Here is a 27,350-nt window from a genome sequence, read left to right on the forward strand (position 1 = left end):
TGGATGGGCACTCTGACAGCCTGAGCCTCTACTGGTTGCCTCTGGCTTCCAGCAGCCTCATCAGTTTACTGTTAGATGCCATACAAATATGATTTTCTCTGTGTGTGTTGACAGGAAAAAGGTTGGGAAGGATAGACTATTTGAAACACCCAGACTTGGTTTTTTTTGTTTTGTTTTGAGACAGAGTCTGACTCTGTTACCCAGGCTGGAGTACAGTGGTGTGATCTAGGCTCACTGCAACCTCTACTTCCGGGGTTCAAGTGATTCTCCTGCCTCAGCCTTCTGAGTAGCTGGGATTACAGGCACCTGCTACCACGCCTAGCTAATTTTTGTATTTTTAGTAGAGCCGGGGGTTCATCATGTTGATTAGGCATGTCTCGAACTCCTAACATCAAGTGATACACACCTGCCTCGGCCTCCCAGAGTGCTGGGCTTACAGCTGTGAGCCACTGGGCCTGACTGAAACACCCAGACTTTGAAATGAAGCATTTTGTTTCAGAATTGTGATTCAGGATCCTCAGATTGTATGATAACTGTTTTCCCTTTTTTGTAAGTTTCGATAAAGTAATTTTTTCCTATTGAAAAAATAATACACATTCTTCGTAGAAACTTTAGAAACTTAAAATGAGCAAAAAGTAGAAAAGAAAAATAAACTCAACACCAAGAGATAGATACTATCAACATTTTATTATCTATTGTTTCATAGATTTTTTTGTACCTGTTACTGAAGATATGTTCTATGAAAATAAGTGTTTTGTAATCTGATTTCTTCACTTAAAGATAGGTTGTTAAAAAAAGAGTTATTTTTAGGTTGAAGTTTAAGAAGCATTTTCCAGAGTATCTTTTTTGATCGTTTCTACTGGATAGCAACTTAGGTGTTAGGACATGGTCTTCCAGCTATCCAGATAATCCAGGAAATGCTTATGAACTTGATCTCTGAGCAGCAAGCAACTAGATATTGTATTTGATTCCACCAGCAAGGGAAAATCATCATCAGGCATTTATGCAGATAATTGTATAAAACATAGCAAATTATTGCGTCTGCGTTCATGAAGGATATTGGTATCTAGATTGCTCTTTTGTAATGTCATTCTGGTTTGGTATTGGAGTAGTGCTGGTTTGAAAAGGGTTGGCAAGTGTTCCCTCCTTTTTTATTTTCTGAAACAGTTTGTGTGGAATTGAATTATTTCTTCCTTAAATGTTTGATGGAATTCACCAGTGAAACTTGGAGTTTTCTTGTAAGCAGTCTTTTAATTAGATTAATCAATTTAAAATTTTGAGTTTAATTAAAATAGATTAATAAGGCTTTTAAAAATTTTTGTTTACTTTTATTTTAGTTTTTGTGGAATTTTTCCCTAAATTGTAGAAATTATTTGCTTAATGTTTATAATATTCCCTAGTACCCTTCTGTCTGTAGGATCTGTACTGACATCCCCTCTATTGGTTTTGAGATTTGTACTTGATATTTCTCTCTTAAATCAGTCAGGCCAGAGTTTTGTCCATTTATTAGTATTCGTCAAGAAAAAAATTTTGGATTTTGTGGATTTCTTTTTTTCCTTACCTTGATTTTTGCCCTTATTAGTTCCTTTCTTCTGCATGCAGGATTTAATTTGCTCTCATTGTTGTAGATGGAAGGTGGAAATTTAGATTACTGAATTTAAACTTTTTTTCATATATAAACATTTAAGCCTATTCTAATATAAGCATCTTTTTGTTAATTACATCTAATTTAATTCTGTTGTTGCCAGAGAACATAAACAAGAACATTTAACCTTTTTCATTTATTGAGGCTTGATTTATGGCCTAGCGTATATTCTGTCTTCATGAATGTTTCACATTTAAAAAGAATTTGGTTCTTGGATATAGTGCAGGTATTGGATATAGGTTTTTTTTTTTTTTTTTTTTTGGCCAGCCAGAGTCTTGCTGTGTCACCCAGGCTGGAGTACAGTGGCACGATCTTGGCTCACTGCAACCTCCACTTCCTGGGTTCAAGCAGTTCTCATGCCTCAGCCTCCTAAGTAGCTGGGATCACAGGCATGCACCACGATACCCAGCTAAGTTTTGTATTTTTTAGTAGACGTGGGATTTCACCATTTTGGACAGGCTGGTCTCGAACTCCTGACCTCGTTATCTGCCCACCTTGGCCTCCCGAAGTGCTGGGATAACAGGCATGAGCCATTGAGCCTGGCTCTTTCAGCTGTTTAAAGATGTCATTGTTTTGTTTTTGACAAGAACTTGGGAGTCATTGCTATTGTTTCCTTAGATATAAGGTGTCTGTCCTTCCTTTGTCTGCTTTATTTTATTTATTATTTATTTTTTATTTATTTATTTATTTATTTATTTATTTATTTTTTTGAGACGGAGTCTCGCTCTGTCGCCCAGGCTGGAGTGCAGTGGCCGGATCTCAGCTCACTGCAAGCTCTGCCTCCCGGGTTTACGCCATTCTCCTGCCTCAGCCTCCCGAGTAGCTGGGACTACAGGCGCCCGCCACCTCGCCCGGCTAGTTTTTTGTATTTTTTTTAGTAGAGACGGGGGTTTCACCGTGTTAGCCAGGATGGTCTCGATCTCCTGACCTCGTGATCCACCCGTCTCGGCCTCCCAAAGTGCTGGGATTACAGGCTTGAGCCACCGCGCCCGGCCCCTTTGTCTGCTTTAAAATTTTCTCTTTGTTATTGTTTGTCAGACATTGATTATCATGTGCCTTGATGGCTTTCGAGTTTATCCTGCTCTAAGTTCATTAAGCTTCTAGATAAGCAGTTTTGTAGATTTCTTCAAATTTGCAAAGTTTATGGGTATTGTTTTTACCCAATTGATTTGTTTTAAATTTGTTGTGGCATCTTTTTCCATAGAGAATTCCCTCCCTCCCTTCCTCCTTTTCCTCTTTTCCTCCTTCCCTCCTTCCCTCTTTCCCACCTTCCTTCCTTCCTCCCTCCCTCCCTCCATCTACCATTTGTCACTTTTTTCTTTATAAAGTCAGAATTTCTTATATTTAGGCCTTTCTTATTGCATAATTGTTAAGGTTTTTCTCTTGTGTTCTTCTGGCGACACTATTAAACATTTACATATTTGGCTTCTCTGATGTCTTTCCATTCCCACTAGTTTGCCCTTGCTCACTGGTTCTTAACTTGGAAGTAAAGAATGTACATATATGAGAGATTGTTCATTGAATTCACTATGAAAATGAGGAAACTGAGGCCATACCCAGGTCATACCCAGGTGTCTTGTGGTAGCACTGAGACGAGAACCCAGTGTTTATTATTTTTAAATTCTTGCTCATTTCCATTTCTAGTTTGGGTAAATGGGCACTGGACTGAAGTCTGCTCCTTGAGAATTTGGGTGTTTGTTATGTCCCACCAGAGTACTAGGCACTGGTCATAAACATTATGAACAAAATGGACACAGCTCCTGATATTTTGGAATTTATAGATTAACGAATAAGGCAGACAGTAAAAAGTCTGACAAATGATATGGTTTGGCTCTGTGTCCCCACCCAAATCTCATCTTGATTTGTACTCCCATAACTCCCACTGTCACGGGAGGGACCCAGTAGGAGATAATTGAATCATGGGTGGCAGTTTCACCCATATTGTTCTCGTGATAGTGAATAAGTCTCACGAGATCTAATGGTTTTATCAGGGGTTTCTGCTTTTGCATCTTCCTCATTCTCTCTTTGTCTTCTGCCATATGTGTAAGACGGGTCTTGCTTCTCCTTGCCTTCTGCCATGATTGTGAGACTTCCCCAGCCACGTGGAACTATAAGTTCAATTAAACCTCTTTCTTTTGTAAATTGCCCAGTCTCGGGTATGTCTTTATCAGCAGCATGAAAACGGACTGATATAACGAACAAATGTATAATTATTTGGTGTAAGAGCTGTGAAGGACATGAAATCATTGGACTGGTGAAAAATAATGGGGCTCAGAGGCTACTTAGGGTGGTTACAGAATGCCTTCTAAGGAAGCGCTATTTAAAGTGAAGCTTGAAAGATGAAAAAAAGCCAGTGAAGTGTTAGAGAAAGAGCGTTCCAGGCAGAGAAAATAGCATCCACAAAAGCACTGAGGTGGCAAAGAGCTTGGCAATTGGGCAGATTTGAAGAGCTACAGCTGATGAAATTATGAGTGGGGTGTAAACTTTTTCACCTTGCACATATCAGTTGTCAATTTGCTGGTTAACTTTTACCATCAGTGTTTTTTGCTTACTTTTCAGACAACTTCATTGACACCTGCTTTGTAAAAATCTGTACTGTTCATTTCTTTCCCAAGCCACACGAGCAACTGGAAAAATCCAGTGATAAAGTCTTTATTTCCACACTGTTATGTGAAATCTTATCTTGTAACGAAAATGTATTTTTATCTGGGTCAAAACACATGCTGAGTTTTCTGGAGTTACTGGTTGTAACTAGAAGTAATGGTAAAAGCAAATCCCTTGCAGATGCAGTGTAGTGCATAGAATCTATTTATCTTATCAAAATGAAATAAGAGAAAAAATCTGTTATCACATGGCAGTGTTTCCTTAGCACATAAATATTTTTCAGAGCAAAATTGTCATCTTGCTGGTTTTTATGTAGCATCTGTGCATTTGCCAGTTTTTTATTCTTTTGTTATTTTGCACCTATGTCTGCTTTGAAGTTTGGTTTTTTATTTTAGCAGTCTAAAGACAGGGAACTGATTTTTTAAAAAAAGTTATTCCCACTTACAAAAATGGCTGTTCCAGAGTGTATGCAGTATCTTGTTCGGCTTTAATAAAATTAATTAGACTTATCCATGCTGAATGACCTCTCTGGGATTTTTTTGTGTGCTTTTAAACTATTGATCAATAATCAAAATAAAGAAACTTGTAAAATGAAGAAACTTTCCCCATATATTCCCACAATGTATATTACAGAAGTAAAGGGAAGTCTGAACTCTACACATTATTTCTTTTAGGTAGATAGATGACTTCCGTTATAGAATTCACATTTCATTGGTAGTCCTGGAGGGATGGTCCTTACCATTACCTTGCCATGTTAATAGAGATTTTTTTTCTGAGAGACATAGGTGTCACTCATTAGTGAAACATTAATCACTTTGTGTTCCAGATCCTGGGAATAGAATGTTGAGTAAGACATTGTTTCTGATTTCAATGACCTCAGAGACTTGTGGGGCAAATAATTATGTAAACAATAATATGATGTGATAAATGCTATGCAAGAGGTGTGTACAGAATATTTGGGGTCACAGAGCAGCCAGTTTTCAAGAGTGTCAAGGAAGGAGGGGGTAACAAACTAGACCTGGAAGGATGAGTAAGAGTGGAGATGAACAGCCTGGGTAGAGCAGCAATATGTATAAAATGCACATATGGGTGGAACACGGTGGCTTACACCTGTAATTCCAGCACTTTGGGAAGCTGAGGCAGGCGGATTACCTGAGGTCAGGAGTTTGAGACCAGCCTGGCCAACATGGTGAAACCCCGTCTCTACTAAAAATACAAACGAATTAGCCAGGCGTAATGGCACATGCCTGTAATCCAAGCTACTCAGGAGGCTGAGGCAGGAGAATTGCTTGAGCCCAGGAGATGGAGGTTGCAGTGAGTTGAGATTGCGCCGCTGCACTCCAGCCTGGGCGACAGAGTAAGACTCTGTCTCAAAAAAAAAAAAGGCACATATTTGCTCATTTGCCAGGTTGGCGTGGTATGAGTGGGTTATTAGGTATTTGACAGAGAAAGTGGTAGAAGGCAAAACTGGAAAGCTACAATGGGGCCTTTTGTGATGGGCCTTTCATATATATTGAGAAGTTTGGACTTGGTTCTGTTGGAAATGGAGAACCTTCAGGGATTTTAAAGTGGCCGAAGAATGTGATCTGCTTATCTTGTTATTTTAGAAAGATATCATTTTGACAGTATGGAGGAAGGAATAGAAGGGAAGAGACAGATGGCGGAAGACCTGTTAGTAGGCCAGGCAGGAGATGGTGAGACCTGAGCTGGGATAGTAGCAGAGGCATCAAGAGAAGGCCATACATTGCTGGAGCATTTTTGAGGCAATTGTAAGGCCCTGGTGGAGAGGCGGCATGTTGTAATGCCACCTGCACTGCGTGGGAAGACAGGATGCTGATGTTCTGGGTTTTGTTCTACTCTTGACTCGAGGTGTCACCTTGAATCTCCTGATTATTTTGAATTCTTGTTGGGAGAGGAAGAACACTTATCTGTCTACCTGACTCTTCAGTTCTGAAATTCCAATAAGAGGAAACTGAAGCAAACAAAACACAACAATAAAAAACCTCAAAGAAATCTGACTTAGAATTTCACATCCTCTTTTTCTTCTTTTGCAGCTGGTAGCCTTTCTCTCTATTTTACTGAAAATTCAGAACAGAAAAAAGTTCAGTTGTTGAGTTATTAGAATTATTAAGATGTTATCAAAATCTTGAAATTGTGTGATTGACTCATGAGTCCTTGATTTACCTGCCTCTTTCTATATATGTATGTATGTATATGTGTGTATATATATGTGTATATATTCCTCCCCTTTCTAATACAATGTCAGTGTAGTCCCAATTTGTATCTTGGCATCTGTATTTGATGTATTTAAAAGATCAAGTTGCAATTTTTATTTTTTGCTTTTAGAGGAGCGAAACTCATTGGATTAGAATTGTTGATATTGTCTGCCCATTCTGTATGCTTTAGATCTCTTTCAATATTACAGGTATTTTGCAGTGTATTATTCCTGGGCCTTTACCAGACCAGGGGCTGCTCAGCATTCATCAGACCATGCATCAGTAGACTTTGCTTCTAAAATAAATAGGGCATAGTTGGCAGTGGTTTGTATTTCCCACTCTTACTTGAAGTGTGTTTCTGGAAACTGCTCTTTTTTATTGAGGGAAGCATTATTAGAGATTCTTAGGAGATGATGTAATTATTATACTTGAATACTTACTTTAGTTACAGTTACTAAAAGCGTTAACTGGCTTTGTAATATATTGTTAAAAGCACCCCTTGTCTCTTTCGTTCTAGTTCCGAAAGACCCGAAACCCCAGTGGAGACGGGTAGCATGGAGTTATGATTGTACCCTACTGGCCTATGCTGAAAGCACAGGAACTGTGAGGGTGTTTGATCTCATGGGAAGTGAACTCTTTGTCATTTCCCCGGTATGTACATAGCTTAAATTGAAAACATAGTTTTTTCAATGTCATGTATGTTTAGGTACTTGAATAAAAGAGGGTGAAGGGGAGGATAATACAAATATAAATCAGAATAATAAGCTGTGGACTTAAGATGTCCAGAATCTAGTTAGAAATCTATATACATGCAATATTTATTCCTTGTATTTTGTGATACACTATCCAGATGTAAACCACGTGGTAGTAAGTAAACACTAAATATAGGTACAGAAAGTTATTATAAAGCTCTAGTGATGGAAAGAAGTCAGTGGTCTGTCACAACAGGGACAGCTTCAAGAGGAGTTGGAATTTGTTACCTTACAGGAAATAGAAATTGAAAAGGAGGGTAGAGAAAAACAAATGGTAGTAGTAATTTGTATTTGTGTACTAGTTTATTCTTTATTAATGCCTTTGATATATATTATGATTTTATATTCGCAGCAGCCGTTCGAGTAGGTTGGGCAGATGTTGTTCTCATTTTGTCTAGAAAACTAAGATTGAGTGGGAACAAAATGACTTTTGTATGACAATTCCGTCAATAGTGTCTCTTTTAGGAATCTAATGCTTTTTAGTTTGTATCCTTCTTCATCAACTGAACAAGATACAGGGTCAGCTAGAACAGTGGTTCTCACTCTGGCTGTATCTTAGAATCACCTGGGGAACTTTATAAGGAAAAGAAAAAAACGAATTACCAGATTGCCCAGGCGCTACTCACAGAGATTCTGATTCATGTGATCTGTGTGGCGCCTGGGTATTAATATTGTTCATAAGCTTTTCAGCTGATTCTGGTGAGCTAGGGTTGAAAACCAGTGATAGAGAGAATGATTTTTTTCCGAAATAATGAGTGGAGAAACTAAAAATGTGTGTTGTGCTCATATTCTGGGAATCTTAGCCAAACTAAGGAGTCTGGGTTCTTATTTTCTAGACTGTTTCTGGCTAAAAGAAATACAATACGAGCTGTATGTGTGCTCAAATGTAATTTTATATTTGGTCACATACACGATAACTACAGGTGAAGTTTATTTAACAGTAACTGTTATTCATGTTTATTTAACAATGAGAAACTAAAATAAGAAACAGGTGAAATTTATTTAATACTATATTTTATATCATCCAATATATCCAAAATATTATTTCAACATGTAATCAATATAAAACATTATTAATGTGATATTTTATGCTCTTTCTTTGATTTTAAATCTTTGAAATTTGATGTGTATTTTTGTGTTTATGACATATCTTAATTTGGACTAGCCATGTATTAAGTGTTCACTGTGTGGTTCTAGACAATGAGGAACCATTCAGGGGGGTTTGGGAGGAAAAACTTTGCCTGCTTAAATTTAGCAGTAGGGGCCTGCAAATTAAACTGACAAAAGACAGATTAACAGGAGAAAAGTTGTAGAGTTTTTATTGATGTTGATGTTTTTACATGTACAGGAAGCTTCTCAGAAAAGACGTGAAAGCTCAAAGAAGTGGTCAGACTCAGGCTTATATACCATTTTTTCTTTTTTTAAAGATAGCGTCTTGCTGTTGCCCAGGCTGGAGCACAGTGGTGTAATGATAGTGATCACAGTGAAGCCACACCTGGCTAATCTTTTAAACTTTTTGTAGAGACAGGATCTTGCTTTGCTGTCCAGGCTGGTCTTGGACTCCTGGCTTCAAGTGGTCCTTCTACCTTGGCCTCTCAATGTGTTGGGATTACAGATGTGAGCCACCCCGTCCAGTCTTATATACCTTTTTAATAAAGGAATATAAATTGTTGAGACGTGACTAGACAAAGGAAAGGGAATTTTGGCTTTTTCAGGTGGTAAGTTGTGGGAAAGTGACTAAGAAATGCATGGACAAATTCATGGAAGAAAGGGATTTTAATAAAGTCTGTTTGCACAGACTCATCCTGATATGACTTCTGGTCTCCAGGGATGAGTCCATCTCCTCCTCCTGGTACTGAGGAGCACTTTCACAAAGATAAATTTATGCTTTGTTTTTAGGCATTTAAGGGGAGGGCAAAGAATTTTTCCTGCATCTGTTGATTCTCAGTTGCCTTCAGCTCAAAATAATCCTTATGCCAAAGTGGCATATTTTGGGTTGGCATATTTGAATCCCCTTCATGGGTGATAAGCTTTATTTTGTGTGCTTCCCAAGGTGTACAGGCCTTCAAATCTTTAGCAGTTTAGCCTGGTATTTAGTTAATGGAGAAAGGTTAACATTGAGTGAGTATTTTATGTGTCATTTCCTTTAGGTTGCTAATTAGGCAAATGGAAACTGGAGACTTTTTTTTTTAACCACAGGCTATTGCTGGCAGCGGAAGTTAACATTTGGAAGCTTCTATCTTTAAACAAGTTCTTAGAGTTTTTAGAGGCTGAATGGTGGCATTATCTTTATTTTTTTCTGTAATTGACATAAAATCTGAATAGAAATTTACTATGTAGGTGAATATCTTCTTCAAAGGGACTGCTGTGGTTTCAGCCTGTGTCTGAGAGGGATGGTCTAGATTTGAGTGTCTAGATCTAGGCATTCTGACTTGCATGATTCTTGAGTATACAGAGCAATTCTGAAGTTATCTTGCATGAAGTGTACCTGAAGCCAGTATATCAGATATTCTCTGATTATGAATGTGTCAACTTTTATCTAGTTTTTTTTTAGTAACTTAATTTCCTCCTCTTCTGTAGGCATCTAGTTTTATAGGTGACTTAAGCTATGCCATTGCTGGGTTGATCTTTTTAGAATATAAAGCAAGCGCACAGTGGTCTGCAGAACTCCTGGTCATCAATTACCGAGGAGAACTTAGAAGTTACCTTGTAAGGTAAAAATGTACTTTGGGAAGCCATACTTGAAATATTATTTATTTCTCTGGTTTAATGTCAGATTTTGATATTTCTTTTTTTTCCTTTCTGCCTATTATGAAAAATTGCAAATATAATAGGGAAGTTGAAAGAGTGGTGTGGTGAACACCCATTACTTCCACTTGGATTCTACAATTAGGATTTTACTGTGCTTGCTATATCATATTTCTATTCATATATCCACCCCTCTATCCAGCTATTAATCATTTCATAGTGACTTGGAGATATCAGTACTCAAATGCTTTAGCATGCATATTATTAATTAGAGTTTAATATTTGCTTATAGTTTTCTTCATTTTGAGGTAAAATTTGCATGAAGTGAAATGCATACATCTTAATTGTACCAGCTAGTGTGTTATGACAAATGTGTACATTTGTGCAATTCAAACCTCTGTCAAGATACGGAACATTACCATCATACTAGAAAGTTCCCTCACGCCCCTTCCCAATAAATCTCTTTCCATACCCACTCCCAGAACAACTAGTGTTTAAATTTTTTTTCAAATCACAGATTAGTTTTGCCCATTCTAAAAATTTGTTAATGGAATAATATACAGTCATCCCTCTGTATCTGTGGGTTCTGCATTTGTAGATTTGATCAACTGTGGATTGAAAACATTCGGAAACTGTGTCTGTATTGAACATGTACAGACTTTTTCTTGTCATTCTCTGAACAATATAGCATAACAACTATTTACATAGCATTTACATTGTCTTGGGTATTATAAGGAATCTAGAGATTATTCAAAGTATACAGGAGGGTATGTGCGGGTTGTATGAAAATACTATGGCATTTTATTTTATTATTTTATTTTTATTTATTTATTTATTTTTGAGATGGAGTCTTGCTCTGTCACCCAGGCTGCAGTGCAGTGGAGTGATCTCTGCTCACTGCAAGCTCCGCCTCCTGGGTTCACGCCATTCTCCTGCCTCAGCCTCCCAGGTAGCTGGGACTACAGGTGCCCTCCACCAAGCCTGGCTAATTTTTTGTAGTTTTAGTAGAGACAGGGTTTCATTGTGTTAGCCAGAATGGTCTCAATCTCCTGACCTTATTATCCGTCCACCTCGGCCTCCCAACGTGCTGGGATTACAGGCCTGAACCACCCCGCCTGGCCTACGATGCCATTTTATATCAAGGGCTTGAACGTTTGCAGGTTTTGTTATCCTCTGAGCATCCTGAATCCAGTCCCCCAAGGATGCCTAGGAATGACTGTAGTATGTACTCTTTTGTCTAAGTCTTCCTTCATTCATCATATTTTGAGATTCATTCATATTTTTACATATATCACTAGTTTATTCCTTTTTATTGATGATTAGTATTTTGTTGTATGAACAGCTCATGATTTTAAAAATCCTTTCTTCTATTGATAGAACCTTGTTTCCAGTTCTGGGCCACTGCAAATAATGCTGTTACAACCATTCTTGTACAAGTCTTTGTGGATATACATTTTCATTTCTCTTGGGTCATTATCTTCATGTGGGATTGCTGGGTCATAGGGGAGATGTAGTTTATTTTTATAAAAAACTACACTTTTTACCACATGGTTTTATCAATTACCTTCTCATAATGTATCAGAGTTCTGGTTGTTTTAATCCTCAGCAATATTTGGTATTGTCTGTCTTTTAAATTCTAAACACTTTATTGGGTATTTAGTGATATTCATTGTGGTTTAATGGTATTTATTTCTTAATTACTTTCTTAAATTTAGTGTTGGAACAAATCAGAGCTACCAAGAAAGTCACTGTTTCAGCTTCAGTAGTCATTATCCTCATGGAATCAACACAGCTATTTACCACCCTGGTCACAGGTAAGTAACCATTTGTTCTCATATTTAGTGGAATATTAGGTGGACATAGAAATGTTGGCATAGATTCAGATAGAATAAACTATTCTGATTCTTATGTTGACTTCTTAATTTTCTCCTCTTGTGCATAGTTATCTTTAATATCTATAATATTGTTGTCATCTGATTATTCATGCTTATCCATCTGGCTCACTGAGCTCTTCTGAGCTAGATGGGGCACTGGGAATATTCACTGAGGAATTTGTTCTCCTCTTTTAACCCCCGGACCTTATTTTTCTCATCTGTAAAATGAGTATGATACCTAACTCAGAGAATTAGTGAGAGAACTAGTACTGTATATAAAGTGCCCTCATACAGAATGGCCTCAGTAGATGCTAATTCCCTTCTTTCTCTCCTTGGTAGTTATGGCTGCACTGATACTGCACAGTTCCTTCCAACAACTGTGTCCCGTCATTCACATATGCCACTTCCCTGTGTATTTGCATCTACATTGAGGGTTACTAGAAACCTTATGGCATTTTCTAGTTCCAGTGATTTCTCCCCTTTAATTTCGTTACTTAAGAACAGAAGTCACATACTTTTTATAGGATAGCCAAGCTAAATGTTTGGTTTCATAAATGGGAAGAGTATCAAAGTTTGAGTAAGACAAACCTAACTTGAGTTTTGAATTTTGAGCTTACTCTGTGTTTATTGACAAGTCCTTAAACGTATGCAAGTTGGTATTCTATTCAGTCTTATGTCTGTGTTTAGTTCAGGACTTTATTATTATACTACAAAAGAACACACACACACACACACACACACACACACACACACACACACTGAAGTCCTCCTTCTGCTCTACACACACACACACACACACACACACACACACACACACTGAAGTCCTCCTTCTGCTCTACACACACACACACACACACACACACACACACACACACACACACACACACACACACACACACACACACTGAAGTCCTCCTTCTGCTCTTCCCTGATCCCATCGTCTCCGTTCTAGAGAGGACTGCTGTCCTGAGTTTTGTGTACGTGATTTTCTGGCTTTCTTTATAGTTTTATCACTCATTCATATTTGGTTTTGCTGTTTTAATTTTATGTAAATGGAGTCAATCACACGGAAGACATCACAGCTCTCACTTCGTGACTTGCTTTTTGGTGCATGTTTTGCTTTAGTTTATTCATTTTTAACTACTGTTTAGGACATTTCATTTTGCAAATAATTTGCAACATATTTATTCATTCTCCTGTAGATTAAAATTTGGTTTGTTTCTAATTTTTTTTGTTATAAAGATAGTACTGTGGTAAAAAATAATTGTGCATTCCTCTGATATGTATGTCCGAAAGTTTCTGTAGGATGTATAATTAGGAGTGGCAATGCTGGATTGTCAGGTTAGTACATCTTCAACTTTACTAGATTATGCCAAATGTTTTCCAGAGTATTTGTACCAGGTTACAGTCCCATCAGCAGCTTATGAAAGTTTCTCTCGTTTCACATTCTCAGTAGTACTCTTGATGGTGTGAGACTTTTAAATGTTTGCTGATTTGGTAGATGTAAAAGAATATATCACTCTGGTTTTAATTTGTACTTTCCTGCTTACTGATGAAACTGAGTAGCTTTTCATATGTTATTGGCCATTCATGTTTTCTCATCTATGAAATGCTGGTTTTATTTCTTTTCTTTTGATAGGGGGTTTGTTGTTGACATTTTTATATAATCTAAATATTAATTCTTAGTCTATTACATGCATAATGAGTATTTTTTTTTACCAAGATGTGACTTTTAAAAAATTTTTTTCTTATATTTACATTTTATTTTTATGAGTTGTATTTGCACATAATTTTAAGTGTTTAAATTTAAAAACTGACTCCTCCACCCAACTTCTTGCTTTCCAAAAGTAACCACTTTTAGCTATTTTAATTGGTTGTTTTGATTTTTTTCATATATTTAAATAAAAAGCTTACATTGTACTTCTTGATTCCAATTTTACACAATGTTTATTTACTTCCCTTTGTGGAAGATGGGTATTTAGTTTTCTTACTCTACCACGTGTATGCACAAATAACTTTCACTTTGTTCTCCTGTTATGTTACATCATATGTTAAATCCTGTTATATCATAATTTTATAGTTTTTTTCTTTTTTTTTGAGATGGAGTCTCACTCTGCCGCCCAGGCTGGAGTGCAGTGGCACAATCTCGGCTCACTGCAAACTCTGTCTCTTGGGTTCACGCCATTCTCCTGCCTCAGCCTCCCGAGTAGCTGGGACTACAGGCGCCCGGCACCTTACCCAGCTAATTTTTTGTATTTTTAGTAGAGACAGGGTTTCACTGTGTTAGCCAGGATGGTCTTGATCTCCTGACCTTGTGATCTGCCCACCTTGGCCTCCCAAAGTGCTGGGATTACAGGCGTGAGCAACCACGCCCGGCCTATAGTATGATTATTATGGTTATGTAGATGATACTTATAGGTAAGACAAGAAGCTTGTATAGTATTTCATGATTTCAATGATTTTCCATTTTTATTTATTCATTTTTTCATTCGACAAGCATATATTGATTTCCTACTCTGTGCCACATACTGTTCCAGGTGCTTAGGGTATATCTTCCTCCTGGAACTTTTTGAGGGAATGACAGACAACAAACAATGAATATAAAGTATGCGAGGAGCTAAGTATTATGGGAAAAAATAATCAGAGATGGAGAGTGGAAGGCTGGGAGAGTAGGGTGCAAGTTCTAGTTTGAAATACGGTGGCCGCATTACCCTCACTGAGGAAGTGACATTTGTGCAAAGCCCTGCAGTAGGTAAGGATATTAGTAGTTTTTAGGTATCTGGGAGAAGAGTATTCTATGCAGCAGGAATAGCCAGAGCAAAAGCCCTGAGTTGGAAGTGTGCTTGGCATTTTTAGGAACAGCAGTGAAGCTAGTTAGGCTGAAGCAGATTGTGATGCAGAGTAACAAGGTGAGGTCAAAGAGAGCGTGGTGAGTGCTGAATCATGCAGGGCTTTGCATGCTATAGGAAGACCCACCTGGTAACTTCTTACTTGTTTATTTTCCTTGTAGTTAATAATTCTTTTTAATTTGTCATGTTTTGAAATGTACTTATCACAGACTTTCCCCTAAACTCACCTCCATAGTGTAAACCTCCTTTTAGGTGTGCTGTTTGATCATCTTGAAGAGGTCTCAGAACTTTCTTCTGAGATCATGCAAGATCAGGTGCATTCAGTGTAGTATGGCCATGGATGGAGATCTCAGAACTTTCTGATCTGCTCCAGTTTGGATTTAACACCTGCCACATAGCTATTGTCTTGGAATTTCACTTCACCATTATGCAGAAGATTGCTTCCCTATTTCTCTCTGGTTACATGACCTGTTCCTTATATATATATATTTTTTTCTTTTTTGGTTTATTTAACTGTTTTGGTGGGTCACAACCTCCTGTAACTTCCTGAGAAATGGTACATGGGAAATACATTTTTTTGAAGCCCTGCATATCTGAAAATGGCTTCATTTTATCTTCATGCACTTAATTGATCATTTGACTGAATAGAATTGTAGGATGGAAATACTTTTTCTATAAAATTTTGAAGGTATTGTTCTGTTTTCTTGTAGCTTCTAGTAGTGTTGCTCTCGAGAATGTCATTGCAGTGTAAAACCCATGTTTCTTTCTTTCTCTGCTTTTTGTCTTCTTTCTCTCTGGAATGTAAGATTCTCTTTTTTTCCCCCAGTGTTCTGAAATTTGACCATGTTATGACTTGGCGTAGGTTTACTAATATCCACGATGCTGGCCCTTCACTTTAGATAGTAAAAAATCTCACTTTTGAGAAAATTCTTTGAATTATTTCTTTGATTATTTCTTCTTCTTCTTCTTCTTCTTCCTTTTTTTTTTTTTTTTTTTAATTCTCTGGGATTTCTGTTATCTAGATGTAGGGTCTCCTAGAATGACCTTTAATTTTTTCCCACTCTCCTTTCCCCCACTACTTTGTTTTTGTGGAAAAGAGAGAAGTAAAATATTATTTTAATTTTTTCTGTATAAATACATGTACTTACTGAAGAAAGTAGTTTGAAACACTTTTTGAGATCTTTTATAAATATAGTAAATTACTGATACATATGATTTTATTTTGAAAAAATCTATATTCTGGTTAATTTTTGCCGATATGTTTCCTATATTACAAATTCTTTTGTGCTGCATCTCCTTTTTAAATTAGTTATCGTGATTTTAGATTGTATTGTTATATTTTTCACTTATAGAAGTTCTCTTTAGTTTTTTAAATATCTTTCTTAAAAAAAGACAAAAGGGAGTTGAAATGAATATTTAGTGAGCCCCAGGATGTTTTGAGGATTAAATATTCAGCACATGGTAGGTTTTCAGGAAATGATAGGTAAAGTTATTATTTAGTATTGCATAAATATAATACTTTTAACTTACTCCTTTTGATTTGTGTGGCTCTGTTTAAGAGTTAGTTGTTTATCCTTAAGAAATTTGATGATCAGTTTAAAAAATCTGGCTAACTAAAAAAAATTAAAAATTTAAAAATATTAATTTAATTTAAAAATTAAATATTTAATATTAAATTAAAAATTTAAACATAATTTAAAAATATTAACAGTAGGTAATCTGAAATGATAATAGACTTCTGTTTTATTTTGGATATAGTTGAATGTTTATATGTGAAGTTAGAGGTCTTTGCATTTTATAGTATTGAATGTAATCCTATATGCTGCAAATAATTACACAATTTATTACAACAAAACATTTTTGATTATAAAATAAACATATTACAATAATAAAATCATGCCATTTTGATTTTATTTTTGTCAAATTCTTATATAAAGACTGGCCTTTCAATATTTAATATGTTAGATCTTATATTTTCTGTGCCTAGCTTCACATTAAGTCTTGAATTTAAATCTTGCTATTAGAAATGGAATAGAATTTGTTTTGCTGTGACATGCTCAGTTCTTTATTGTGAATTTTGCCAAGCTTTGACAGTGCATATACAGTACCCATGGCACTCTGATTGCTAGTTTGATTTCTGTTGAGGGTGACCTCTTGTTTATGTTAACATTTACTTTGGGATCACATTTTATCGTTTAAGCAGGGTTTCCTCCTTTAAAGTCTTTTGGGTTTAGTTCAAGTTGATTTTTTGGTTTTATTTTATTTATTTATTTGAGAGAGGGTCTCACCCTGTCATCCATGCTGGAGTCCAGTGCATGATTTTGGCTTACTGCAGCCTCAACCTCCTGGGCTCAAACGATCCTCCCACTTCAGCCTCTCAAGTAGCTGGGACCACAGGCGAACGCCACCACACCTGGCTGTTGATTTTGGAGAGATAGGGTTTTGCCATGTTGCTCAGGCTGATCTTGCACTCCTGAGCTCAAGCAATCTACCCACCTCAGTCTCCCAAAGTGCTGAGATTACAGGCATGAGCCACCACGCCCTGCTAATTTTGTTGTTTTAAAGTGTAGTTATTAATACCTCACTTTCTCAGCACATATATATACTTTTTGAATATGTTTCTTAAAAAGCGTGTGTGTTCAGTTACAGAAGTTGTTGGTATTAGGATGATTGATGAGGTAGAAAGTCCATTCTATCTTTATCTGGCCTGCTTTCCGTGACCGTCTTTATTGTGGCTTGCCTTGTGGAATGCACCATGTTAGGGGTTGGGGGAGATGTGAAGATGGAGAGCAATTCTGACCTAAGATCTCATATTCTTAGGAAATAATATATGTGTGTATTCATATATATATATATATATTTTAATTTTATTTATTTATTTTTTTTGAGATGGAGTCTCACTCTGTTGCCCAGGCTAAAGTGCAATAGTGTGATCTCAGCTCACTGCAACCTCTGCCTTCCTGGTTCAAGTGATTCTTCTGCCTTAGCCTCCTGAGTAGCTGGGATTACAGGCACTTGACATCAGGTCTGGCTAATTTTTGTATTTTTGTAGAGACTGGGTTTCACAATGTTGGCCAGGCTGGTCTCGAACTCCTGACCTCAGGTCATCCTCCCGCCTCAGACTCCCAAAGTGTTGGGATTACAGGCGTGAGCCATCATGCCAGGCCAGTGTATGCATATGTTTTTTACTAATGTCTAAAATACATTTCTTTCTCTGAATGCTCTATGTGTGTGTGTATATATATACATTTACGTATCTAAACATATATAATATATAAAAATGTATTTCACATATATTAAAATATATATTATATATTTATTATATAAATATAAATATATTCATATTATTTATAAATAAGCGCCTTAAAGGAATGCAGATACAGTGAGGTGGGGGTCCAAATAAAGGAGCTACTACTTGCTTGAAGGAGCACGGAAGCATCGCAGGTAGCACTTGGACTTGCTTTGGTGAATGGATACAATCCAGATATGATGGACATTCTAGACAAAGTGACAATGTTAATAGTGGCAAGGGAAAAGAAATCATGGTGTAGTTTTGGGAAATTGTAAGTGGTGTAGCTTGGCTGACACTGTAGAGTGTGTGTCTGAGGACAAGGGAGGTGATAGTGGTGGTAGGAGATAGGACATGGGAAGGGCAGGTTGAGGCCCGTTAATTGGGAGTGGTAAGAGGCAGCTTATTCTTTAGGGGACTCAAATTTTTGAGCTGAAGAAATACGATCATTTGTGGTTTGAGGAATGTTGATTCCATAGGGAGATACTAGAGGCTGGGTGACTCGTAGATGATCGGGTACTAGTTCACGCCACACGTGACAAGGACCTACTCGTTATCTTATATATAACTGCTATTCTGTGTTTGTACCACAGTTTGGGCACTATTTAAATATACCATATTTTATTGTTAATTGTTTTCTATTTTGATGAATATATCCTTCTATAGTGTGAACATCTGCCCTCCAAAATCCATGTGTTGAAACTTAACGGCCAATGCGATGGCGTTAAGAGGTGAGGCCTTTAAGACATGATGAGGCCGTTAGGACTCCTCCGTCATGAGTGTGTTTAAGGCCCTCATAGAAGAGGCTCCACCCGTTGTCTTCCCACCTTCTGCCATGTGAGGGCGCAGTGTTCCTCCCCTCTGGCAGATGCAGAAACAAGGCGCCGTTTAGGAAGTGGAGAGCAGCTCCCACCAGACAACCAACCTCACCACACCTTGTGAACTTCCCAGTCTTCAGAACTGTGAGAATATAGGTTTCTGTTCTTCATAAATTACTCAGTCTCTCAGGTATTTTGTTATGGTAGTGCAAATAGGTGGACACATATCTCATATCTCCAATTAGACTATCAGATACTTGAAAGCAAGGAATATGTGGTATACACCTTTGTAAAAGTCGCAATGAATAGTGTATGAGCTCTGGCTTTGAGGGCACCTTGAATAAATAACTTTTATTTTTTGAGTAGAGAAGAAAATTTATGTTTCTTTCTTTTGACTTTTCCTTTTTTCTCCTTTTCCATTTTGTGTTCTTCTTCATACCCCACATTTCTGTGTGTTTTTTTTTTTTTTCTCTCTCGTCCCTTTTAAAAGAAGGGTATTTTATATCTTAATGCTGGACTGTTTTTGTTTGATTGTTTGTTTCATACTGACTACTCCACTCTCTTCAGTTGTTACAAGAGTCAGTATTTGATTTCTTTTTTCCTGGCATTATTTCAGGAAGGTAAGTGGGACTGTAGGATTGAAATGATCATACTGAATAGTTATTATGGGATAAAGTTCCTTAAAGTCAGATTATACTTACTACTTTTAAGATGTTTACTTTTTGACTCAGGATCTAAGCAATTTAGGGTATTTTTGAGGGGCAGTCTCCATTTAAATAAGAATGTCTGGAAAGTTTGATATATTATCAAACCAAAGAAAGAGGGCCTTTTGTTGGTTGTACAATCATATACATCTCTTGGTGGCAGTTAGTTTGGAGATGGATGACTGCATTATTGTTTCTGAATGAAGATTGTTGTAAAGCAAGGAGCACGTGTAAGTGGCCTGTTGTATGTGACGAAAATTTTGCTAGCTTGTTTGTATTTTCCATTATGTGGTCTTTTTTTTTTTTTTTTAAACGAAAGAAGCTGAAATATTTATCACTTTTTTTTTTTTTTTTTTTGAGACGGAGTTTTGCTCTGTCGCCCAGGCTAGAGTGCAGTGGCGCGGTCTCGGTTCACTGCAAGCTCCGCCTCCCGGGTTCACGCCATTCTCCTGCCTCAGCCTCCTGAGTAGCTGGGACTACAGGCGCCTGCCACTGCGCCCGGCTAATTTTTGTATTTTTAGTAGAGACGGGGTTTCACCGTGGTCTTGATCTCCTGACCTTGTGATCCACCCGCCTCGGCCTCCCAAAGTGCTGGGATTACAGGCGTGAGCCACTGCACTCGGCCTATTTATCACATTTTTATTTATTTTCCGTTATTCCAGTAATGTGGGCCTGTGATGTTTATCATCCACAAAGATTTTATAAATGTGAAGATAATCAGCCAGAGTTGAATTTCGATAAATTGGTAATATACAAACTCAGGGTTTTATGAAATTCATCGTTTTATCTAATGTTGCGAGCATTGTTGAAGAAGAGAAACTGAGATGGTAAATTTGGTAATATGAAACAAAAATTAGTTGAGAAGCTTTGGGATAAGCTCTATGAATATGCTGATTTTGACTATTTTCTTTCTTACATATCCTAACTCACAGCCTAATGTATTTTATCCTTAAACACTCAGACTGTCTCATTCCAGTCTTGCTTCCTTTCTTCAACCTACCCCAACACCTCGCTGCCATCTTTTTTGTATTCTTAATGTTCTCTTTGCTCTGTTGGTTTTAGCAGAGATTACAGCCTAATTCTGGCTGAGAAGATTCTCTGATCTCTGCATTGTTAGACAAGATGGCATTAAGCTTTTTGTTCATGGTGGGTACTATGCTTGCTGGTGGAGATTCAAATGTAGTACCTGCCCTGTAGGAGTTTACACCCTATCTGGGAATCATACAGTCCCAAATAACACTTAATGAGTTAGGTTCAAATAGAACACTTTATGTATAGATTTTTAAGTGGCACTTACTGCTTTCAGTAGTATATAACTTTTTTATTTTTGTAATTTTGTTCCTATTTTTGTTTCCAATTTTGTTGAAAATTTTTATAAGCAACATCTGACATGGCTTTGTATTTCCAACATTTCCTTGATAGCTACAAAAAGGTAATTAGTGTTTGAAGGTAGCTACTTCTAGACTCTAATTTACATCTCAACAAAGTCAAAAGGCAGAGAATATACCTACTTTCTTGGGAGAAGCTGTGCTTTTTGAAAAGCCACTCATGTTCGCATTCCTTGATGACCCTTTGACACTGATTTTCAGTATATAATTGATTGATTTTTACTAAATGTATAGAGTTATGCAACCACTACTACAGTTGGTTTTATATCTACAGAAAATTTTAAAAATATTTTTTAATGTAATAGAATGTGTACTGGAATAGGAGACAGGAGCCCTGAATTCTGTTCTTGATTGTCCTACTTTCTAACTGTGTAATCCCAAAGCAAGTCATTTACTCTTTCTTTACCACACTTTTCTGGCACTGTACTGGGCACAGACCACAGTTCTTCAAGCACCAAGGAGGGTCATTGTAGATTACTGTGTAGCATTTGACAGAGGAAAATTGTGGTGGAGAGTTTAACAGCAGGCATTGTGGAAAGATTCATTGTCAGGGATACCTGGCAGGCAACAGCAGGCTTCAGAGACAAAACTTACTTTTCCTGGGAGAACAAGTTTGAGTAAGACTTCAAAAATTAAATTGTTCAGTTCCCACCATCAATTCTTCCACTTCAGGAAGAGGAACATCACACACAGGGGCCTATCATGGGGAGGGGGGAGGGGGGAGGGATTGCATTGGGAGTTATACCTGATGTAAATGACGAGTTGATGGGTGCAGCACACCAACATGGCACAAGTATACATATGTAACAAACCTGCACGTTATGCACATGTACCCTACAACTTAAAGTATAATAATAATAAATAAATTAAAAAAAAATTAAATTGCTGGTATTGGGATGGAAATTGGGAATTTGGTTTCAGAACCTGGACAGTCATTTAAATCTGGATAAAAAGTAGATGTGGAATAAACCATATAGGTAGATGCTGAATATATTTTGTTTTTGTAGTGGAGTTGCTTAAATCCACCCTAAGGATTGAGAGGGAATTAAATCTTCAGCTTATCTTCTTTAGCATCAGCTGTGGGTTGAGGGAAGGAAACAGGCAAGAACGTCCAAGAACTCTAAGTTAATTTATTCATTAGTACTTTTATTGACATTCTGTGCCAGGCCAATGACTCTTAACAAGTTGTGGACAGCAGAATTACCTATTGAAAATTTAAAAAATTGCATACCTAGGTCCTACCCTCAAAGACTTGATCAGGTGTCCTCCCCTCCAGTTAAAAATCCTTGTGCTATAAGCTCTGGGAGATTTAATGGGATGAATGGGATAATGACTAGGATATGTTCCTTGCTTTGAAGTTGCCCTAATGAGGGATAGCAATAAATTTCATTTTAGTTGCTCTCTCCCTTCCATTGGTTGTAGCTGCCTAAAAAACTGGGCGAAGAAGTACTGTGAGGCCAGGCCTGGGCCCATAAGGAGCTAAGATTGATGGTTGACACAAGTGTAGAAGTAGCAGAACTGGATATCCATCTTCTCTTGTCTGTCTGCATGGGGTGAGCATGTGTATGCATGTGTGTTTATTCTGACTTCCTTGGAAGCCTACAACATGCCAGTCAGACCACTAAGGCACTTGTTGCAGGTAGGGGTGACAAACATGAGTAAAACACAAGTTCATGCCATCAAGATTTCATGCTCAGAGAGAAACAGTTTTCTCTTTAGCGAGGTTACTCTAATCCAGAAAACTTCAAAGACCCAGAAAACTGAATTTGTCAGTGTGCAGAGAGGATATCACACTTAGGGGCTAATGTAGCTCAAAAGATTTATGTAAAGAAAAAAGCATCAGTGAGCCAATATAATACTTTATTCTGAAAACTATAAAATGGACCAGGAAACTTGTCTTGATAGACCCATGTGGGAATCCCAATTGTAATCAGAAGTTTGTTTAGTAAGCACAGACAGCAAAAGTAGTGTTATAGTATTGACATTTAGCTGAAGTACCTAGATTTTCCATGTCTACCGCAAGGAAAGCCTTACCAGTAGAACTTTATACTTAAATTCCTTTTGCTAAGAATCTTCTAATTGACACATGTATTTGTTCTTTATATGTATTCATAGCTAGATAATATTTGCATACATATATTTTACAAAACCACATATATGATGCTTATATGATGCTGCCAGCTCTCCCCCTACTCCTACCCCAGTTTGAACCGGGACATGTAATAAGTGCACACAATCTATATCATCACATTTACTCAAGAATATCTACCTTTGCAAAACCTGTGTGGGGCATCTTGCTCCCCATATCACAGTTAGGAACCACTGCCATCATCTTGGCAGTCAGGAAGTCACTCTGTTTCAGGTATTATTTTATCTTTTTCCATTCACCGTGTATCTCCCAAATACGGCAACATGATGGCTTTACATTTTACATGCACAAATGTTTCTAATTTGTGTAAAAAATCTGTGGTGTCACAGAGAGTAGTGGTTATGATAAAGCACAGTTGTTTAGCTTTTATGTGCTAACTTTAAATAAATGAACAAATAAAAAGATGATGTAAATGATACCTTTAATATACCAAAAAATCATTTGAAAGAGGTATGCTAGCGTCTGAAGGTTGAGATATATTTCCTACCTTAGTTAGCTTTTTTTCACTGTTCACTACTAGTAGATAGAAATACAGTTTATTTATTTATTTATTTGGAGACATAATCTCGCTCTGTTCCCCAGGCTGGAGTGCAGTGGCGTGATCTCGGCTCACTGCAACCTTTGTCTCCCAGGTTCAAGTGATTCTCCTGCCTCAGCTTCTTGAGTTGTTGGGATTACAGGCATCTACCACCATACCCAGCTAATTTTTGTATGTTTAATAGAGACAGGGTTTCACCATGTTGGCCAAGGTGGTCTCAAACTCCTAACCTCCGGTGATTCGCCCATCTTGGCCTCCCAAAGTGTTGGGATTACAGGCATGAGCCACTGCACCTAGCCTATAGAAATACAGTTTATTTTTGCACAGTCATTCCTTGGTATCTGTGGAGGCTGGGTTCTAGGACCCCTCCTGGATACCAAAACCCACAAATGCTCAAGTCCCTGATGTGAAATGGCGTAGTATTTGCATATAATCTATGCACATCCTCCTGTGTATTTCACGTTGTCTGTAGACTATGTATAATATCTCATCCAATGTAAATGCTCTATAAATAGTTATCATACTGTATTGTTTAGAGAATGACAAGAAAAAAAGTCTATACATGTTCAGTACAGATACAACCATCCCTTTTTTTTCTGAATATTTTTCATCTGTGGTTGGTTGAATCCCCGTATGCAGAACCCATGGATGCGGAATGCTGCCTGTACAGCTGATCCTTGAACGACACAGGGTTCTACTGCATGGGTCCACTTACACGCAGATTTTTTTCAATAAATATATTAGAAATGTTTTTTTGAAGATTGGCAACAACATGAAGAAACTTGCAGATGAACCACATACCTTGGAAGTATCAAAAATATTGAGAAAAAATTAGATATGTCATGAATGCATAAAATATATGCAGATATAATTCTATTTTATTACCATATAATATACACAAATCTATTATAAAAAAATAACATTTATCAAAACTTACAGACCGTGTATGGTGACATTCACAGTCAAGAGAAATGTAAACAATCATAAAGATGTAGTGTTAAATAATAACTGCATAAAGTAGCTGTGGTAATACTGTACTATGGTAATAATTTTGTAGCCACCTGTTGCTGTTGCAGTGAGCTTGCGTTGCAAGTACCCACTTAAAATGTTGCATGGTGCTAATCATCTCCAAGTGAGCAGTTAGTCTCCAGGAAATTGCGTATCACAGTAAAAAGTAATCTCTCGAGGTTCTCGTGTATTTTTCATAGTGTTTAGTGCGGTACTGTAAACCTTGAATAATGCCATGGGACCCATACGAAGTCCCACTAGTGATGCTGGAAGTGCTCCCAGGAAGCAGGGAGAAGTCACGACATGACAAGAAAAAGTTGAATCGCTCGATATGCGCCACAGGTTGAATCTACAGCTGTGGTGTGCACCCTTTCAGACAGATGATTGATCTTATAAACAGACTATGTAAACATACAGCATTGATAAATACAGTACAGTACTGTAAATGTATTTAATCTTAGGATTTTTTCTTAATAACATTTTCATTTCTTTAGCTTACTTTACTGTAAGAATACAGTATGTAATACCTATAAAATATGTGTTAATAGACTGTTTTTGTTATCAGTAAGGCTTGGGTCAACATTAGCCTATTAGTAGTTAAATTTTGGGGCAGTCAAAAGTTATACATGGATTTTGCCTGCTTGGGGGCTGGCACCCGTAACCCTGTGGTATTCAGGGGTCAGCTGTGTATTGCTCCTACATTAAACTTGGTTATCAATTCTCATAGTATTTTAATGGAATCTTTTGGCCATATTTTTTCCCTTACCTATTCTATATATTTTTATAGGCAGCCTTATTCAGACCTAGTGGTTTTTAACTACTTAAATGCATATGTAATACCTTCTAAGTCTGTATCCCAGAAGGTACTCCTAGGCCACAAAGCTGCTTATTCACTCGCTTACTGAACATCTTTTCCTGGATAGCTCACAACTACCTTGTACTTATTATATTCTGTGTTCATAATTTTCCTCCTTCAAACCTGCTTTTTCTCATGTATTCCCATATCTTGATGTATAATATTTCCACCAGGCCAGAATTTGAGATTTATGTTAGATAATTCTCAACTCGTTCTTATGATCTTCAAGCCTTGTTGATTCTGCTTCTTTAGTATGCCTCCTCCTCCCCATTTCTAGTGCCATCCTTATAATTCAGACCCTCGTTACTTCTGACCCAATTTACTTATCAAGTTGTTTCCTCTTCCTCTAATTTCTTTTCATTTCTGTTGTTAGAAAGAATCACAGGTCTTAAAATACAACTCTGATCATTTACTTCTCTACTTAGAAATCCTTCTCTGATTTCCTTTAGCCCTTGGGATAGAGATATCGCTTCTTAGATTAGTATTAAAGGCCTTTTGTAGCTTGGCCTTTCGTCTGTCTAGCTTCCTATTACACCTTCTCATGTTTTCTTTGCTCTGTGCCAGCGGTCAGCACACTTCCTGTAAAGGGGCAGATTGTAAATATTTTAGACTGTGCGGGCCATATGGTCTCTGTTATAACTGCTTAACTCTCCTCTTGTAGTGTGAAAGCAGACATGACAACATATAAAATTCACAGTGTGGCTGTGTTCCATAAAGCTTTATTTACAAAAATCGATGGTGGGCTGAATTTGATTTGAGGGACTGGAGTTTGCTGGCCCCTGGTCTAGATAACTCTAGGCATGTGTAAATTTCTGTATTTCTCAAAATGTCATTGTTGTTTTTAAAGCCAAAAACCCTGTCTTAGAACTGTATCATTAGTCTCAGCAGCACGTGCTTCGCATGGAGTACTTGTCAGTAGATTTTGGTTAAATTGTTAAATATACTTGACTTTGTCAAAGCATATAAAGAGAGAAAGCAATACTAATACACTAGAATGTAATTTCCATGAAAGCAGAAACTTCATCTGTGTTATTTACAGCTCTATTTTCAGCTTTTAGACTAGGGCTTGGCACATACTTGGTGCTCAATAAATGTTTCTCAGTAAATAAATGAAAGCCTGACTTTGGAAGAATTAAAATGTAAGAGCTAGGTGGAGCAACTGTATGAATGGAAGGGTTTTTCCAAACTTTTCTTTGGTGAAATTACAGTCTCACTGTAATTTCACAAGTGATTCTTTGGTCACGCCTCTTCAGGGTGACCAAAGAATCAGAATAGATGTTTCTGTAAGATGGGATCACCTCCGCCAGCTGGGTCAAAGAAGGTAGTGTTAAGATTGCGGTCAGTTAATGATATAGTAATGCCATAAGATTGTAAACTCCATGAGGGCAGGGAATACTTGATTTCATCACACAGTATTTCCTACACTGCTAGCTTAGCACCTTGCAAGTTTTAGACACTTTCTGAATTGACATTGAATTGACTTCAATTGAAGATTATAATAGATGAAATTAACTTTATAGAGCCTTTACTGATGACCAGATACTTATATATGCTGAATCCTACTCATCACAGTATGAGATGGTTTCATAACTGCTCTTGTGTGTGTAGAGAAACCTAAGCTCCTAGAGCTCAAGAAACTTTCCTAAGATGGCATGACTGTTCAGTGGTAAATTCATGTCTTTGATTCCCATGCCCAGTAAGCTTTTCTCTGGCAAACTCTGGCCTGTGGGCCAAATGTGGCCTGTTTCTAAGCATAGATTTTATATTTTTTAAATTGTTGAAAAAAACCTCAAAAGAATATTTTATCATACATGAAAATTATATGAAATTCAAATTTCAGTGTTTATAAAGAAAGATTTATAGGAACATAGCCACGCTTTTTTTTTTGTTTTACATATTGTCTGGTTTTTTT

General features: G+C 37.2%; 1 protein-coding gene across 4 annotated transcripts in view; it reads left to right on the forward strand.

The window, feature by feature from the left end:
• The window catches only part of NBAS (NBAS subunit of NRZ tethering complex), a 390,542-nt gene that overhangs the window by 14,598 nt on the left and 348,594 nt on the right, over positions 1-27,350 (forward strand). For 3 of the 4 annotated variants that reach the window (XM_005576512.5, XM_074012305.1, XM_074012307.1), the window contains exons 7-9: positions 6,983-7,116; positions 9,798-9,931; positions 11,681-11,779. In XM_005576512.5, coding sequence (XP_005576569.3) covers positions 6,983-7,116; positions 9,798-9,931; positions 11,681-11,779 — 367 coding nt within the window. The remainder of the gene's footprint in view (positions 1-6,982; positions 7,117-9,797; positions 9,932-11,680; positions 11,780-27,350) is intronic. The other variant, XM_074012306.1, reaches the window with a different exon arrangement.

The sequence above is a fragment of the Macaca fascicularis genome, chromosome 13, assembly GCF_037993035.2.
Source record: "Macaca fascicularis isolate 582-1 chromosome 13, T2T-MFA8v1.1".
NCBI classification, from domain to species: domain Eukaryota; kingdom Metazoa; phylum Chordata; class Mammalia; order Primates; family Cercopithecidae; genus Macaca; species Macaca fascicularis.